This window comes from Mycteria americana, chromosome 4, assembly GCF_035582795.1.
Source record: "Mycteria americana isolate JAX WOST 10 ecotype Jacksonville Zoo and Gardens chromosome 4, USCA_MyAme_1.0, whole genome shotgun sequence".
Taxonomy (NCBI): Eukaryota; Metazoa; Chordata; class Aves; order Ciconiiformes; family Ciconiidae; genus Mycteria; species Mycteria americana.
This window is the reverse complement of record NC_134368.1, coordinates 44,865,177-44,884,815: the sequence shown is the minus strand read 5'-3', so window position 1 is coordinate 44,884,815 and position 19,639 is coordinate 44,865,177. Positions and strand designations below refer to the sequence as shown.

At 37.6% G+C, this 19,639-nt stretch overlaps 1 protein-coding gene across 2 annotated transcripts in view; it reads right to left on the bottom strand.

The window, feature by feature from the left end:
• Positions 1–19,639, bottom strand: part of SPOCK3 (SPARC (osteonectin), cwcv and kazal like domains proteoglycan 3) — a 241,694-nt gene that overhangs the window by 54,041 nt on the left and 168,014 nt on the right. For both annotated transcript variants that reach the window (XM_075500342.1, XM_075500343.1), the window contains exon 6: positions 19,239–19,353. In XM_075500342.1, coding sequence (XP_075356457.1) covers positions 19,239–19,353 — 115 coding nt within the window. The remainder of the gene's footprint in view (positions 1–19,238; positions 19,354–19,639) is intronic.

Sequence of the window (19,639 nt, the reverse complement as noted above, 5' to 3'; positions counted from 1 at the left end):
GCCTCTGGCTTTGTTTTTCTAAGTAACAAACTGTCACAGATGGTGGTCTCTGACAACTGCCTGCATCCTTTAGCCTTGACACACTTTATACTGTTGGTTACTTTCAGCTTTTGACTCAAAAATATTTCTACGCTATCTCTCAGTAGACTTTACAGTTGGTGGACAAGTCTTCCTGAATTGAAGGAAGCCAAATGATTCCAACGTGTCATCATTTTCTTGTTAACTTGCTTTCCTAATGTTATATATCCTTTTTTCTATGAAGTCCAATTCTGATCCAATGATCAATTAAACTGTCAGAAACATCCCAACCAACTTGGATATACTTGTACCAACTCTGTTTTTTTCTCTTGGGTAGATTCAAATAGGGTGCAATACAATAACTAAGATCCTAATTTTGTTACTATCCTTTTTCCTATTACTTCATTTGACAGGTGATAAGAGCAAGGCCTGTTGGTCTTTCTTGAATTTGCCAGCAACAAAAATATTAGCAACAAGTTGTCCCTGTTTCATATTTTTGAAACTTTACTCTGTTGCATTTTTCCATTGCCTTATCTGTTTCAAAAGAAAAGAGCAGAAAGCGTAATTGTATTTTCCTTGTTTTTCTGAGCTGCAGCAGTACCCTGTTCACTTTGTTAAAACTATATGCTCTTTTTGTACTCCTGCTTCTGAAGTTAAACCTTTAGAAATAAGGTAACTAAATAATACAGTGTATTAGCGGCCTCTGAGGTATCTTTTAATCCTCTTAAACTGTGCATACAGAAATACTACAGAGGGTGATCAACTTCAAATGCTGACCTTAAAAGAAAACTAGACTAAAAAAATCAGATTCCTAGGAGACACAGTAAACTGTGTTATAAACCTGCTTAAAACTTTCATCTACACCTAAATTCAGATAAGGAGACAATCCTGCTGAAAAGACAAAACAGAACAAAACCATCTTAATTACTTAGTTTCCCCTAAAGCTGGGTTTACAACTCTCTTTTTAAACGTTTCATGCTCTCCTGCTATAAAGAATCTCAGGAATTTATAACAGACCTCTATTATAAACAGGATAAATAATGCAAACGGTTTTGACAAGAATTATCATTCAATATACATCAATCCAGGATTTCTTCTGACTTGCCTTGCACTATTGTCAATGGTAAACACAAGATTTTTTTTTTTTTCTACAAAAAACATTTCAGTACTAGTAAATCACAATACAAACCTGCTTTTCAAAGCCACTTAATTTTAGGGGGTAGTTATGTTTTAAAGCTGAATGCTTTTCATTTAGCATCCAGACTATTATAAAGGTGCACCATGCTAATGAGCCAAAGCTTACAACTTGATACAACCGAACAACTGCCGATGCTTGCATGCAAGGTGGCTACAGCACTTGATCTTGCAGTATTAGTAGGAACAACAGTTAAAACAGATGCTACGGCTTATTTCATGGATCTTGGTGCCTTCAGGGAAGAAGTTGGGTTTTTCATTTTCCGTGAAGACTTTAATGTTTTATTTAGAGGATTTCTGACATGTCAAGTAGCCTGCATCTGGGATATAAAACTAAGGTATCAAGAAAAAAAAATTAATATTGTATTTCATAAAGCAGATAAAAAGCAACACAGTTGGGTAATTATGATAATTGGAGCCACCGAGTACCTATCTAATAATTTTATTAATACATGTTTTCATAATGCTGATCCATCAAGAGTACACAAAAAAATTCTATTTTTTTATTTACAACCAGAAAATCTGCCTTCTTGGTAGTGACAGTAGTGGAGATATAAAAATATATCACCTGAAATAGATTTAGATAATGCTGATACTAGTGCGTATTTGTTTAACTTTTCTTACCAAGACTTTGAGCAAAGCTATAGTAACCTACATGAAGAGTCAAAGCTGGCAGGATTTGGAGAAAATTGTAAAATAACAATTAGGCATGAACAATAAGGCTAGGTTTTTTTGAAGCAAGAGGAAGATGTATTTTCAAAGATAAAACACTCAGAAGCATGCCCTGGAGAGGAGGTACATTGTTAAATCTCTTTTTAGCATTGCACCATCTTTTCAAACTTTCAGAGATTATCGCAGTTTGAAATTAGTAGGATAACCAGATGATGTGAACATGGCCTAAGTGTCATCATACTTTCACTGCACAGATAAACTTTTTCAGTGCATCAGTGACTACGTACTAGCCACATAAACTGTTCCACTGGTGCCTCAACACACTACACCGACCAAAAGAACAATGGTTCTCAATTGTGAAAGAGAGTTCAAATTTTCATGCAAAGAAAGTAAAAGTGGAACAGTAAATCAATACTGTTCTTCTGTCTGTATGCTCAGGAGAGGTGAGCAAATTTTTTTAGTGAAAATTTGTACTTTTATGTGTAAGAACTGATTATATTTTAATTATTGGAAGAAAGAGGAAATTGTGTAACCAAGTAAGGACATGCTGATACCAAGTGAAATTATTTTCTTGCATAATAAGTTATTGGGATATTTACTTAAAGTTAGCTTAAGTAGAAATTAATTTTCATGACAGAGGTCAGCTTCAAAAAATAAATGTTTACATTTTTGCCTGAGATCCAACTTGCATTTAAAAAAAAAAAAAGGAAGAAAGAACAATTCAGAAAGTGACATCATATCACCAGGATGCTGTAATTAGCACATTCTACGTTTGTCAACTTCAGTGTAGTAACTGTAGAAACATTAACAATAGCTGCCAAAGACAGACTTTTTAATCCCTGACTTCTAAAGGACTTTGATATTTTAAAGAAAGTACCAAAATTCTACCAGCTATTAAAACAGTCACTTCAGAAAAGTGATCCTGTAACTATTTAGCAGGGAGCATAGATAGCACAGTTGAAGTTGCAAAGTAAACAGGAAATTAAACTACTAAAGATTCAATTACTGTTCTTGAGAACTGGTCGCAATAGGATATCACGTGTTCTTTACATACCACTGGGTTTACATCCTACTTGAAGACAACTCAGTGAAACTCACTGATCCAACACTCCTTCAGAACACTACTGAACCTTCATCAGTCCATCCTTGAGTTCCCTAAGGATCTCAAGGAGCTTTACCATCCAATAAGCTCTGACATAATTACAGCACAGAATAACTCATCAGTAGGTTATACAATTGGCACCACGTTTTACCTTCCAAAAATAAGCAGGAGTGGCAAATAAATTCGTTTAAAATAATTACCTGATAAAGAAAGTATTTTTCTAGCAGTTATCTCCCATTGATGAGCAATAAAACATTTTTAAATATAACTGCATATTGATGGTATAAAAATAGTACCAGTAAAAAACATTACGATCACATCAGTACTTGAGACACAAACACAGCAGCATCCTGTTAGCTTATTCATACATTGCATGATCAGAAAGATAATGCTGATCCAGATACTTAGCATACGATCTGCATCTCTTTGGTTATTTATTCTCAATAAAACTACTGTGACACATTTCTAAAGCCTTTAATGTATCATAAGACTGGCAAGGCCCCTTCATGTGCATAATTAAGGCAATTATAGCCATTATAATCGAATGCAACACCATTTTAATCGTCTGGACTATATTTAAGCTTCCAGCTTTATAATCCATAAAAGCTGGCTGGCAAAAAGCAAAAGAAGATAAGGAATATATCGTAAAAAAAGCATGCTCCCATGACTATCTAAAATAGTTTAATAGTTTGTTGTGCTACACAGACTAAACTTACCTAACAATTTGGATGTTTTGGGGACTCTAGAACTGAAATTGTCATGAATTGTTTAATGACCTAGGTCAAAATTAATGATTATCAAACATAAAATGAAACAATATTAATTATCTTCATCATAATTGCTTGTCTCACTCTCTTAAAATTGCAGCAGCACACAAAAACCCACAGGATGATGCACTGAAGGTAACATTTTTGCATCCTTTAAAGACATATTTACCATGAGATTTTAGTGGGTTTTTTTCCCCTACTAAAAAACCAGGGGAAAGGAAATAAAGAAATCAACCAGGCTAATTGTGGTGGGATGGCTGCTATGACTGGAGTGTTGGAATGGAAGGATATAGGCCCTTTGGGGAAGGACAGGCAGGGGAGACGAGGAGGGGGTGCCACCCTCTATGTCAGTGACCAGCTGGAGTGCATGGAGTTCCTACTGGGGATGGATGAGGAGCTGACCGAGAGCTTATGGGTCAGGATTAAAGGGAGGACACCCAACTACAGGCCACCCAACCAGGAAGACCGAGCGGACGAGGCCCTCTATAGACAGATAGGAGCAGCCTCATGTTTACAATCCCTCGTCCTCATGGGGGACTTCAACCGCCCCAATATCTGTTGGAGGGACAACACAGCAGGGCATAAGCAAACCGGGACGGTCCTGGAATGCATTGGTGATAACTTCCTTCTCCAAGTGATAGAGGAGCCAACGAGGAGAGGTGCTATGCTGGACCTTGTTCTCGCCACCAAGGAGGGGCTGGTGGGGAAAGTGAAGCTCAAGGGCAGCCTTGGCTGCAGTGACCAGGAAATGGTGGAGTTCAAGATCCTTAGAGCACTGAGGAGGGCACACAGCAAGCTCAGTACCCTGGACTTCAGGAGAGCAGACTTTGGCCTCTTCAGGAATCTGCTTGGTAGAGTACCATGGGATAAAGCCCTGGAGGGAAGAGGGGCTCAAGAAAGCTGGTTAATATTCAAGGATCACCTCCTCCAAGCTCAGGAGCGATGCATCCCAACAAAGAGGAAGTCAGGCAAAAACGCCAGGAGGCCTGCATGGATGAACAAGGAGCTCCTGGACAAACTCAAACACGAAAAGGAAGCCTACAGAGGGTGGAAGCAAGGACAGGTAGCCTGGGAGGAATACAAAGAAATTGTCCGAGCAGCCAGGGATCAGGTAAAGCTAAAGGCCTGATAGAATTAGATCTGGCCAGGGACGTCAAGGGCAACAAGAAAAGCTGCTATAGTTACGTCAGTGATAAGAGGAAGACTAGGGAAAATGTGGGCCCTCTCCGGAAGGAAATGGGAGACTTGGTTACCCAGGATATTGAGTAGGCTGAGGTACTGAACGACTGTTTTGCCTCAGTCTTCACGGGCAAGCGCTCAAGCCACACTGCCCAAGTCGCAGAAGGCAAAGGCAGGGGACTGGGAGAATGAATAACCACCCACTGTAGGAGAAGATCAGGTTCGAGACCATCTAAGGAACCTGAAGGTGCACAAGTCCATGGGACCTGATAAGATGCATCCCTGAGTCCTGAGGGAACTGGCAGATGAAGTTGCTAAGCCACTATCCATCGTATTTGAGAAGTTGTGGCAGTCCGGTGAAGTTCCCACTGAAAGGGGGAAAGGGAAAACATAACCCCCATTTTTTACAAAGGGGAAAAAAGGGGAACTACAAGCCAGTCAGTCTCATCTCTGTGCCTGGCAAGATCATGGAGCAGATCCTCCTGGAAACTATGCTAAGGCACATGGAAAATAAGGAGGTGATTGGTGACAGCCAACATGGCTCCACTAGGGCAAATAGCCCCTGACAAATTTGGTGGCCTTCTACAACGGGATTACAGCATTGGTGGATAAAGGAAGAGCAACTGACATCATCTACCTGGGCTTGTGCAAAGCATTTGACACTGTCCCGCACAACATCCTTGTCTCTAAATTGGAGAGACGTGGATTTGACAGATGGACCACTCAGTGGATGAGGAATTGGCTGGATGGCCACACTCAAAGAGTTGCTATCAACAGCTCCATGTCCAAGTGGAGACCAGTGACGAGTGGCGTTCCTCAGGGGTCGGTATTGGGACCGTCGCTGTTTAACACCTTTGTCAGTGACACGGACAGTGGGACTGAGTGCACCCTCAGCAAGTTTGCCAACAACACCAAGCTGTGTGGTGCGCTCGACACGCTGGAGGGAAGGAATGCCATTCAGAAGGATCTTGACAGACTTGAGAGGTGGGTCTGTGTGAACCTCATGAAGTTCAACAAGGCTAAGTGAGAGGTCCTGCACATGGGTCGAGGCAATCCCAAGCACAAATACAGGCTGGGCAGAGAATGGATTGAGAGCAGCCCTGAGGAGAAGGACTTGAGAGTGTCAGTTGATGAGAAGCTCAACGTAATCTGGTAATGTGCACTTGTAGCCCAGAAAGCCAACTGTATCCTGGGCTGCATCAAAAGAAGTATGACCAGCAGGTTGAGGGAGGCAATTCTGCCCCTCTACTCTGCTCTCCTGAGACCCCACCTGCAGTACTGGGTTCAGCTCTGGGGCCCCCAACATAAGAAGGACATGGACCTGTTGGAGCGAGTCCAGAGGAGGGCCGCAAAGATGATCAGAGGGCTGGAGCACCTCTCCTATGAAGACAGGTTGAGAGAGCTGGGGTTGTTCAGTCTGGAGAAGAGGAGGCTGCAGGGAGACCTTATAGCAGCCTTCCAGTACCTGAAGGGGGCTTACAAGAAAGCTGGAGAGGGACTTTTTACAAGGGCATGTAGTGATAGGACAAGGGGTAATGGCTTTGAACTGAAAGAGGGTAGATTTAGATTAGATATAAGGAAGAAATTCTTCGCTATGAGGGTGGCGAGGCACTGGAACAGGTTGCCCCAAGAAGTTGTGGATGCCCCATCCCCACAAGTGTTCAAGGCCAGGCTGGATGGGGCTTTGAGCAACCTGGTCTAGTGGAAAGTGTCCCTGCCCATGGCAGGGGGGTTGGAACTAAATGATCTTTAAGGTCCCTTGCAACCCAAACCATTCTATTATTCTATGATAATCAAAACTTTCATAATAAATCAATGTAAAGCAATCTCCTATAGAGAAGTGTTTTCCTTTGTGAAAATTATATGAATACTTTGTAGTAATAAGGAAACAACTATGAATGACTAATTACTCATCTTGTATACATTGAGTCTTTACCTAAAAATAACCAGAGCGCCTAAATGGCCCTGAGTGTCTGAACAGTCCCATAGAAATCAAGGATTAAAAAAAAAGGCAATGCATCCTAAGTCTTACGTATATTGTCCATCCCATGTGTCTAAGTTCACGCTCACATACTGATTTGTAGTGAACCAACTAGTTTTGCCTGAGACAAAGTTTGGGGAATTCACTCCAAAATTGCTCCCTATGCACAGGATGGACAAGGCCACGGAGGAATCCTTGCTGCACTCGTTTCCTCAAAAATGCACACCCATTTTCAAAGCCTCAACCGGCACAGGACATACATGCCCTTGGTGTCCTGTGATTAAAATAGTCACACAGTGAGCAGAGATGCAGCACTCCCATTATTTTAGACACTTAGAAATTAAACACTGTATTATTCAAATACTTTTAACACGGGGCCAGATCTGCCAGTTAAATGCCCATTTGCTGGTAACAGAAGAAACATGACAAGAACTTCTCAAAGGGCAGCCTACCACAGCAGGCTAGAACTGCTTTCCACAGCCTTGACACATGAGGAATTTTCCATTTAAATGTAAATTTAGGGACATGATATACCTGGATTTAGCAAAGCTGTGTAGATTTGAGTCTCCAAGGCTGCCGAAAGCAGCCATAAAAAATGGAAGGACTTGGAAATAACAAAGCAGCTCAAAGGAAAAGCAAAGAGGAAGAGGTTCTGGAGAAGACTGCTGTTGCAAAGAGGCTTGGAACTGTGAGCAAAGAGCTGTTTCCAGCGACAGGTACATAATATTCCAGCTTTCCCTTTAGAGTTAGCTCTTCGTAATATTGACAACAAGCACTTAGCTAGCAATCCTTTCTAAGGATTTCACTTAATCCTGGCAACAATAAAATGTTCTTTTCACAGCATTCTTGAATATGTTCTGCAGTGTTATGGGCGTTATTTTTCATAAACACAGCATAAACAGTTTCTTGCATTCTAGCCTTTTTTATATAAACTATACTATTATGGAATGGACAGTCTCCCCTTAATCCTTCACTTCTTCCTTCTAACAGTCAAGTTTCAATGGAATTTTAATTTGCTCTGCAATTATGACTTCATTTCAGAGACTTAAAAAAATACAAATCACTGTACAAACACACACTACCTTTTTTCTTTTTTTTTTTACACTATCAACTCCACCCTGATTCCAATTCATAGTACACTGTTTACTAGAATGTCTCTGCCTCATTGCTCTACTTGCATTTGTGGTATCACTTCTTTTCTGCAAGACATATATTTCTATCCCTTATTCCCAAATATTTTAACCCTTGTAAGAACAGAAAGCAAAAGCAAAAATTTATTTTTAGCCAAAAGATCATCTATTAATGACTAAACAATTCTAGTTATCTTTTTTGAACTATAAAGGTGTTTAAAACAAAATGAACACACCCTGTTCCATGCAAGAGAAGTTTGAAATTACAGAGAAACTCACGCATCTGAAGCAAAAATGATGAATGGAGTCACGTCTACAGCCTAACAAGAGGCTACGCAGCTACATCTCCATTTCCTCAGTCCTTCAAACACAGCCACAGGCCCTTCGTATTTCTCACACATTTTACCATCTAGTCTCAGTCATCTGACTAAACTGTGGGGTCTTCAAAGCTTCCCATCTGCCAAGATCAGGTGTGCTTTTCCACATCACAACGGACAAGACCTGGCAAGCAGCCTATAGCCCTCACTTCCAACCTTTCCCTGGATTCCAGGGGAAGGAAGCCTGGGTACGTGGTGTGCTCTGGCTAAGCCCCAGGCTAGATGACAAGGGGACCAGGGGATTGCGGGCATGCAGGTCAGAGACACCTTCTCATTCCAAACACATTCTCTGTCACTCTACGCATTAGATTGGCACTAATCACACTACATCAGATTACTACTAATTATGATAGAGAAGTCTCTTTTTAGAAAGTCTTAACGTGGAGTTTGATTAATGAAAGAAGATACTGCTGACAATTTTACTTGGCTTAGTGTCACTCAAGCAAAAGAAATAAATTCTGTTTAAGAATCTAAAAAAGATTCATGCAGAAAATTTATCTTAACATTGAAGGAATAAACAATAAAACTTGCTCCATTAAGTTTCTGTTATTACACAAACACAGTAATGAATATTAAATAACTATCTTTTACAAATACAATAATACAGTATTTTTGTGCTAGCAAATTCCCTTTCTATATCATAGATATGGAAATCATTTACAGATACAAATAAATTCTTGCTAAGATTATTAGCCTGTTATCTTAGAAAAAAACCTGACATTTATAAAATATAAAGATACTAAAGCAATAAAATCTGATTAAACAATAGCACTTCCTATTAAAGATCAAGTAAAAAATGATCTATAATTCACCTTACATACAACAGAGAGGAAAAAAAATACATTCTTAATGAGTTAGCCTGACCGAATTTCAAAGCATAAAAATCTACAATGCATCAATCTTCGCTTTACCTTCAAACAGCTTCTATTAATATATAATGTATACTTGCAGCTCAACGTTACTGTAAATGTATATAATGAATTAAACAAAGTGAAAACCAATATTTTAGCTTGCATGCCTAGGCAAATATAGGTTGAAGATGAACATCTTTGAGATTTAAAAGTGAATACTATGTATTACAGTATAAAAAGCAATAAAAGCAAAGTCAAAGCAAAGCAAAATGCTAAGCCAATACCCTCTAAAGAATTAAAATAGATACACAATAATACATTTTAGTTTTGTAGTGTTTTTAAAATCACAAAAGGTTTCAGCAACATTAGTAAAGTAGGGCTCAGAAACATGATTTTTGTGGTCAGCCCACAGTGACATCAATCTCAAAGAGTACATGCCAAAACAGATTAGACAAATTCCTGGGTTTGAGTGCTCCCACTGATAGCTGTGCACTTGTATTTCAGGGTTCATCTAAAGACTATTTTGAGAAAAATCAGCAAAATTTTCTAATGAAAATTAAGCAACTAAAAAAGCATAGAGGTTTTCACTTAATGTTGCATTTTATAGAATTGCAGTAGCAATTACCTAACAAAATATTTTACTGAATCATAAATATATGGCTAAGAAAAACAGTAGACTAGAAAGCTGACAATTACCTAATGCAAATATAACTCACGTATAAAATGTTGTTACTGTCTATATTCTCTAACTACTTAGACTGCCTCCTTCCATTTACTGTATGTATTCTTCAGAGAAAGTTAACAACTGAAAGTAGTGTCTCCGTGATGAAAACCAGCATGCTTCTCTTTGTACTTCTTTTTATAGGCAAGTCACTTATTTTCTGTTACAAGCATGGCAGTGTAAAATTAGATACTATAATTAGATCTTTTGGGAAATATTTTAAAACATACTATCATATTTGTAAATAAACCCCAGAGAGTAGTATAACATAACAGTCATTTTCTTTGGTGGTTTTTTTTTGTCTTATTAGATGTCTGAGAGTTAAATTTTATCCTTGACCACACAGCATGAACTTCTTCATCTTATAGATGGGAATTTTGCTCATTGTCTCATATAAATGGCTTCTCCTGGCTACCCTATACCTGATCACTGATAATGTCAGGCCTAATTGGTCTAGCATGTGTTGTTTTGGATACAGATTTTATTCTACTGATCTACTGATGTCCTGGAGTTAATCTTTCAGAAGAGAAAAAGGGAATTACAAAATAGTACTATCTGTTCTCGAAAGCTAATAATACAAAGTAGAGATTAAGGAGTTAACACAAATGTTATTTTTGGCCCTCAATCTCTTTATTTGTGAAGTCTGGAAACCATTCAGTGTTCTCTTTGAACACAAACAAAACAAAAGCTCTTTTTTGGCATCTATACCTGTACTATATGAAAAGTGGCCGAGGTCATGTATTAAGAAGATGCTGCTATGTAAATAAAATAAGAGGATTTGGGAGAGTGCTGTTTTGCTATTTGTTTAAAAAGAGTCCCTATATTTGTTTTTCAAGCACTGATGCACACAGAACGAAACAGAATCCACAGTGTCTCTAATCCTACTGTTACTTATCCTCATCTCTTCATAGCAATTAATAATTCGGCAGTATTCAGTATAAAATAGGATGCAGCTGAGAGAGCAGCTATGTCCTGTGATTAAAGTCTTTCAGATATGCTAACTGAAAATACTTTCAGCATGCAATGTTGCCTTTTCACTTCCTTCTGGCAAAAGCTTAGACTCAAAGAGTATGACATTTATAGCAGCTTCCTATGTTACCTATATAGTCCTCCTCAGATGATCAGATAAAAAGAAGCCCTTTTTTTTCATGAATATAAGTCTACTTCTGTTATTTCAGTGAAAATATCAAGTGAGCTCTTACTACAGGATTTATTAGAAATTAACTCAAAAATCATTGAAAGCAAATTCTTCTGTTTCAGTAGCTAATGAAAATGGATATTTAATATTTTACCAACTTTATAGTTTTTTCCATCTAAACTGCAGGACCTTCAACTGATTCTGAGCTTTTGGGTATGAATGCATGTCCCAGCTCCATCGTGACTCTATGTCAGGGCAGAATCCCAACCTTGCTTCCATGAAGATATCCAAAGACATAATCCAGGACGATGCTGTAAGCACACATCAGCCAAATCTTTGAAATAAACTGTTTGGGAGACCAGGATCCTGGGCGTGTCACGGCACACATGTATCACAGTGTCAGTGTAGCTCAACAGGGACATAAAACATAGGCGTTCTGTCAAGAGTTTTGGATTTAAGGATAATTAAACCTTCCCAATGTATGTACTCAGTAGAGCAAATTCAAGCCAACTGACAATGGATTGCTTTTCTTAGATACCTTTGGAAGGTCTTTGACCACAGTTAGAGTTGTCAGCCATACACTCATCTGCTGCCCTGGCATTCAAAACATGTTTAGTGAGGATCTTCCTGTAATGCAGAAATGCCATGTATGTCTTCATGGAGCGTATTCCTTTAGACTGACATACCCATTGGGATTTTGTCATCTGCATTGCCAAATGTCTCATATCAGGTTGCTGTGACAATGAAAAGAGACATACCCCAGGTATTTGGTCCAGGCAAGAAAAAAACCCAACCAAAATAGTCCAGCAACACCCAAAATAGTCCAGCAACACCGTCTTGCATCTTGAAGGTTTTAGTTGTTATTAATATCTTACACAAATTTTTTTAATTATTTAGTCAATAAGCCTCTATATAACCCATATAGCAAGCAAAGGAGAAACAGAAGAAAATGTCTGCAATGATGCAATGAGTGCGGTATCATTTAAGGCAGAGTGAATAATTTCCTTCTATCTCAGTTTCTGAATGGATGTGAAACAATTTTATTTCAGGGACTGATATATTCTTTCCTCTGCATCATTCTGCAGCTTTTGAGAGATGTTAAATGCTACAGCTGATCACAGAGAACACTGTTGTCTGGGACCTCCTTTTTTATTTTCTGGAAGGTGGGGTATAAAACTCCTCAGTCCACCAACCTCTACTTTCCTAAGAAATACTTACAAAATGAATATAATTAATTTTCCATATCTCAATTAGAAATATAAGTACAATACTAGTGAAAAAGAAATCCAAGGAAATATTAAGAGTAGAAACAAGGTGAATTTCATACAGAAAGAGATTATAGATGAATCCAAACCCTGGCTCGTGACAGTCCTACTCTGACTCCTCAACCAGTATCTACCATAAGCCAGAACCGCTCTTTCAGCCAGTTAGAAAATGTAAGGTATTATACTGTAAATATATGTATATATATAAGCCTCATTTATACTACATTAGATGATATATAAGAAGTAAACATAGTTAAAATTGTATGTCCTTATTTCTAAGACATATATTCCACAGACTGCCTTATTTCATTATATAGAAGAAACAGACAACATGGGTCTTGACCCATACCATGAGAATTAAATAACAGTACAAAATGACTTTCACTTGTCCATCTTTTTTTCTTGTAATGACTTGAACTAATATTTTTTGGTTATTAAAAACTCTGAGGATTTTGCTGTTGGCATTCATTCCTCCTTCTGAATTAACAAAACCTCTTAATAAACCTGGCCTTCTAGACCCTGCCAGATACAAACAAAGAAGCACATGTACTTTGCAACCTAAAGCAAATCAATTTTTAATGCTTGCCAAGCCTAAACATGAAAACATACAAACAAGTGAAGAGGTTTCATCCATTTAATGGAAAAATAAATTACTTGGTAATTATGTAATATATTGATTTTCCCTCTTTTCCTGATCTTCCTTCTAACTACTACAGCTTGAGCCATGCACATCAAAAATCAAATTCTGACTTTATTTGGTGAGGCACGTACTAAGTCTTCACACCTAGTAAGCTTTTAATTAAGCTTACTGATATATAATTTTCTCTCTAGTAGATCCAAAAGGATATTCAGGATTATTTTTCCACCTTTATAAAATAAGCTATTTATTAAACTTTTGTAGAAATTAACAGAAGACCACAGTTATTAGGAGCGGGTAATATGGTGTAAGACCATATATTTATAATTATTCATTATTATAATCATTCATTGTAATTAGAACAATGAACAGTAGAAAGGTTTGTGTAACTTTTAAAATAGCTTTTCTTTTGCCTGCCTTTTCTATTCATGCTGAGAGAGAGAAAAGAAAAACGGAACTTTCCATTATACTTCTAGAGGTTTTTGTTAAAAACATATTGCTAAGCATATTCATTAAAGGTTTTAATCACGACTTTTGAATTACATCACATATAATGCAAGGAATGAAGCAACATCTGCTATCTCCTGAATGAGGTCCATTTCAATATATACTCAAAAAGCAAAATGTAACAGGTTTCAAGTCAATATGTCATGTTCAGTAAATGGAATGTAAACAATTATTTGAGAATATGAATACACTGCTATAGAGAGATACATTTTACATTTTGTTAAAAATTCAAAATAGCAAAAGCAACACTAAATAAACTAAAAAGCAAGACAATGCATCTGGGATCGTTCCAAGGTATCAGTAAGTTTGTTAGGCAATTGCAACGGTCATTAATGATGTTCATTAACATCAAAAGAAGCTCACGCACCGAGAAAAGTATTTTGAATATATTAACCTGCAAAATAAAACATTATTGCGAAGCAGAAAGTTCAGTTGTGACTACAGTTCGTTCAACTTTTTGTTCTTGCTATCTTCCACCCATTATTAACTATTAAGATTACAAAATGAAATATTTCTCTTTTCTAACAGGATAGTAAAATTCCTGTACAAAAGCCTTAAAATCAGTTAAGAACTTGAAAGAACTCTCCCACAACCCCACTCTTTCAATCAGATTTTAAAACTTAAATTTTTATTTTCTTTGAGGAGTGTTGGAAATACATACTTATGTTACACAAATTTGTCCATTTGAGTGTCTATTCACAGGCTTCAAATCAAATCAGTACAAATCAAACATGAATCAGTACTGGACTAGAAAACTGGAAATTAAACTGAAATAAAATTGGGAAAAGACACAGCTGAAAAAAAAGAATAAATCAAAATTAGCAAAAGGTACCAAATGATAGAAGAGCACTTGATAAAACAATTTTTGTTATAAAAAACACACTTTAAGGAAACAAATTACATTAAGTAAAATGAAAATCTGTTAATGAGACAAGAAAACATTCCAATAGAAAAGCCTTATTTCCTTCACCTCTACTTCTCTATTTGTGATTATTAAGTCACATAATTTTTCCTTAAGAAATTTTGCTGTTAATATTTTAATCTCAAGTTGGCTGAAAGGAAACATGATTTAAATAAAGTCAAAATAGCCAGCTGCCAAAAGCTTTGTAATACACTTTAAATTACTGAAAGAGATGTAGGTTGGTGAATTGTACATTACTAAATGTTACAAAACTTCAAATAAATGTGCTATTGCAGTAGGTGAAAAAACAGTTTAAAATGTGAACACTAACAAGTAGCAGGTAAGTCTGTGTGTGTGTGAATGTCTAAAATTGAACTTCTGAAACCTGAAGCATAAGGCTGCTACTTGCTAGCTGCAATCGGTATGGATTGGCGTAAATTTTGATAAAATTTCCCAAATCCTACATTAAATAAAGAGACATGGGACAGAACTAACAATTAGGAGACTGATCGTGCATTGTGCCCCTGCACATAGAATATTTAGATTGGGAAAATGGGGACAGAGTTGGGGGTGGGTGGTAGGGACCAAAAGGATGGGAAGAAGAATGGCATCCCAGAAAGAAGAAGGGGTCCCTGAAAGAAGACAGTGAAGATCCTGGCTGGTGGAAAAATGCTGGAAGTGAGGAGAGATCCTGGAGATCAGAGAGATGCATTGAGACAAACGCTGGGGGACTCCCAGGGACCATGGCCAATAACACCTGAGAAAGGTAACTGCATGCAGCTGCACAGCAGAAACAAACATGATTTTCTGCCTGACTGTCCCAGGTCAGCAGTGACCTCCCTGCTTGGAAGGCAAGCTGAGATCTAGTGAAGATAGCGCTGGGTGGGAGGGTAAGAGTGGGACTGTGTGAGAAGAAACCAAGTAGGGTAAAAGCTCTAATCTTGTCACTTCTTAAATAAATCCCAGTATCCAGATGTGCTACAGGTTCTTGTTTACCCTGTCTTGCCCATGACAGTTACAGAATAGCCTAACCTTCATTGCAGATGGTAGGTCTACAAGTTCCTCTTCATTTTAGATAGCTGAACATGGAAGCTAGGCATGCTTCATACCCAAAAAAGAAGCATAAAAAGTATTCATCTGGTGCTTGTTTTCTGGGCAGTTGGGGATGGGTGGGAGGATGGGTGATCTGAATCGCCAGAAGGTAAAGCAGACAAGATGTGCAGAGGTAACAGTGTTAAAGGTTAACAGGACTTTGTACATTCTTAAAAAGGAGTGCAACTTCTGCATTTACCCCATTGACTGGTCTCATCTCCTTATCCCAGTGACACAGTTGTTAAGCCTACACTTTACATCACACATTTTTGTTCTTATCCATCAGATTGAAGAGCAGGACTAGCAAAAACACTGTCCTCTATGGCAGGCAAGGGACAGGGCTCAGTATGTCTCAGAGCAAAAGGATCATAACTTCTATTTGGAGTAAAAAATGGTGCCCAGACACTGCTAAGGGGACAAAAGTCTCCTCAGCTTTGTAAGATGTGCAGTGCCACAGAAGCCTTCCTAATTTCTGGTTCCACATAATCACTGGAACAAAGATGCTGAAGAGCTTAGGAAGATAAAGACCGGCCGATTCCAGCTCAGTGAAATCTCTACATTCACAAACGTGCAAGCCAGTATGACCCCGATGCCCCAAGTCCTGGCACATATTTGAAAAGGAGATTAGGGCAAAAATAGGACGAGGCAATGGCTACACCTGGAAAATAAAACAGGGTCCTGTAGGTGCCTCCCATGCATTCTGGTTTACCTTTCTTTCTCATTCTGCTTCTACGCAACTCCCCAAGCCATCCCTCTCTTCCATACTGCCCATCCTCATTTATTTCTAACTTTGTGTGATCCTTCCCTCTAACACTGCCTCAAGTGCTCTTCAGATTTTCCCACTCTTTTATGGCAGTGGACCAAGTTGGTTTTTCTTTTCTTTCTCTTTTTAAAAATTACTGGAGCACCTGCTGTAGTTTATAGTTTATATGATACCCATTGCTTTCTCTATACTAAACCCAAAACAAATGATGACAAGGATAGATCTTTATTTTATTGCATCCTTTTTTGCTTGTTTGTTTTGTTACCAACTTGTACATCTAGTTCTAGATCAAGTTCTTAGCTCTTTCATTTTTGGATTCAAGCTAGCAGCCCCTGCACATAACTCAGGTTCAACGTTACTGAACGTACCACTAAAATAAGCCACCTTTCACAAAAGCAGGATTGATCAGAGAGCTGGATTAGAAAAACTTCATAGGAGAAGTTTCCTATGATTTTATGATTAGGTTCACACACATTTTGAGAGGCAAATCTGTTTTTCTGAATACTGGTTTAATTTTTCTTCCCAGAGGAGTATGAAATTCCACACCGAGACTATTGGAGGAAAGTTCATAGACATACTTTGCTCCCTAGGTACACCAAAAAATCAGCAGAATTTGTCAATCTGAAAAAATGAAAAATTGTCTTAGGGGATGTATTTTAGGAAACCCTCACTTAAGTTATCCCTGAAAATGGAGCACTAATCTTACTTTGCCTCTTGGACTTCATCAAATTTCTGAGCAACTGACATGTGCATATACATCTTAGAACACTTAATGGAGTTCAATTTAAAGAAAATAATTGTATTCTTACCACAAAAGTTCTTTTAACCTTGTTATAACAAATTTTGTATTCTGTTACAATAATGGCTGAAATTTCAGTAATAATAGCTCACTTTTATATTTCTCATGTCCCCTGGCCTTTGGCTTTGTAAAGAAATGATATTCAAAATCCAATGTTGCAGTAAAACGTAGCAGCTGGAAAAGCCCTGTATTTTGCTTGCCTTGACAATCTGTCAGGACAGGATTAGTGTTAATTCCCATACTCATATAGGATCCTTTTTCCTTCTCTTTTACATAACTAAGCACAAGTAATCTTGATCCCTTGGCAGTACAAATCTTCAAGAAGGGTTCATTTCTAGGAGTTCATTCCTAATTAAAAACAATACCACTTTGTTGAAGCCAATAAAATTTATCTATAGATTGTTTTCAATGTTTAAGTACAGGAGTACCAGAAATAGAATGTGCTTGAAAGAATACACACAAAGATAAAAATAACTGCATCAGGCGAAACAGCTTCCAGCAGAGAAAATCCTAATTTTATTTTGGTAAAAACCTAAGGCAATGATACCATATTAAAAAACTAACACTGAAGAGTGGTAGGCCTACTACTCACAGAGAGATGCTTCATGGCTGATTATCTTAATTTCACTTCATGCCCACTGTTAAGCAAATATCCCAACAATTATGCTGGAGATGCAGAAACTGTTGCTAGTGAAAACTGCAACCGCATTAATGCTATACTATGTGTCTTATCAAAGGGCCTACATTAAGCCTGGGTCTTCCAGTGTTTTTCATTTGGGCTGGCAATGTGAGCAGATGACAGATTTATCTATTTTTTTACAGTTACTACCTGAAATTGTAAATTAATGCTTTAAAAAACCCTCAAGGCTGTATCATTTTGCAGAGGGGTTATAACATAGGGAATATTTAATTACACATATTCAATTAATGTTTAATTACACAATCAATGATATTGCCAAAGACCAAAAAAGTTACCTAAAGGAGTGCTTCAGAGCAGTTTTTTAATTGACTGTATGCCTGCACACAGCTCGATGTTTGCAGTGGTCACCTCTACTCATTGTTTAAAGAACATTCACTCATTTTTTAAACTAGGAAACAAAATAGTTTTGGCAATAGATACAGCTTATCATGGAAACGATAAGATTGTCTTGCACTATAAATTTGGAATAGTGCATCAAAGCATAATGGAATACCAACGTTAACATAATCCAGGAATGTAATGCTGGTTTCTTTTATCTTTATAAGGTTGCTATAGGAAAAAAAAAAAAAATCTTCAAAAATGAATTCTAGTGTGCTTCCAATGAGGATACAGGATATTTGTGCATAAAGATTTTAGCTGACTCATCCAAAGCGTGACGATACAGAAAGAAGAAAAAAATACATCTAACAGATCAGTCTAAAGAAACAGAAAAATGCAGACCTCCAGTCATGCTGTTCTTAGAAAATTCAGGTCCATGGTGGCCTAAAACCTCATGCTATGATGGATCTCTATTCAGGAGCACCACAGATGGTATTGTTTTGTTTAACAAAAACGTTCCAAAGTCACCTGGGAGTCACTGAAATACAAATATGCTTAGGCACAATTTTTTTTCTCCAGTTGCACCAATGGCTAAGCAGCAGTGCAAAACAACTGCATTTTCCAGCAGCCTAATCTCATGCATGGTCCAAAAGGAAGCTGATTTATTCCTATCAACCACTTTTCAAACACAGAACTTACTTTTGCATGACAGCCTTTACTAATAGTCCCATAGTTTACATGCAACTGCTTGCTCCTATGAGAAGCAACAAGGACTTTTAAGTTTCCTTTTTTCTATCACACTTCATTTTCTTGAATATTCAATTGAAAACACTGAGGAGCACGGAATGAATTTGTCTTAAGTACAGCCACAAGCATCTCAAAGAATATTAAAGAATAAAAAACGAACAACAATAACTCATACTACAATAGCTGCATTTGAAAAATACAGTGGTATTTTACTGTAGGCACAATTTCAAAACCCACAGCAAACAACCTTGAATAAAATAAGGCTGGTTTTATTCAAGAATAATCAGTGTTTTTGATCACTGTACTCTTCTGTGAGCAAAATCTTATTTCCTTCTAGAAACGAGCTGTTAAAAATATCATACAAATTACCATCACTCACCTCTCCTATCATTTCTGCCTGCATTTGTGGATTTGTCAGAAGGGCAAGGGCAACGTTCTTCGCATTTCACTGAGATTTGTTTTCCTGAGACACAGGCCTGATAATCTAATTTGCACTGTAAGGAGAGAGAATGGCTATCATTAATATAAACATCTTCTATAATAAAAAATATAGCTATTTAAGTATTTTGAAGCAACCTTTCGTGAAATGCTTAAATCTTTGCAGACAGAGGTGCTAGGAAAACTTTTCTGCAGTATATGCTTTGTTTGTACTAAAAATTATATTAGATAAAGGTACAAAGTTTTTGTTCTCTAACCTGGCTACAGTTTCAGGCTCAATTCAAGCATGAATACACTTGTGGTGTTAGACTGATTTGGATATGCATACTAAATGGAATTAGA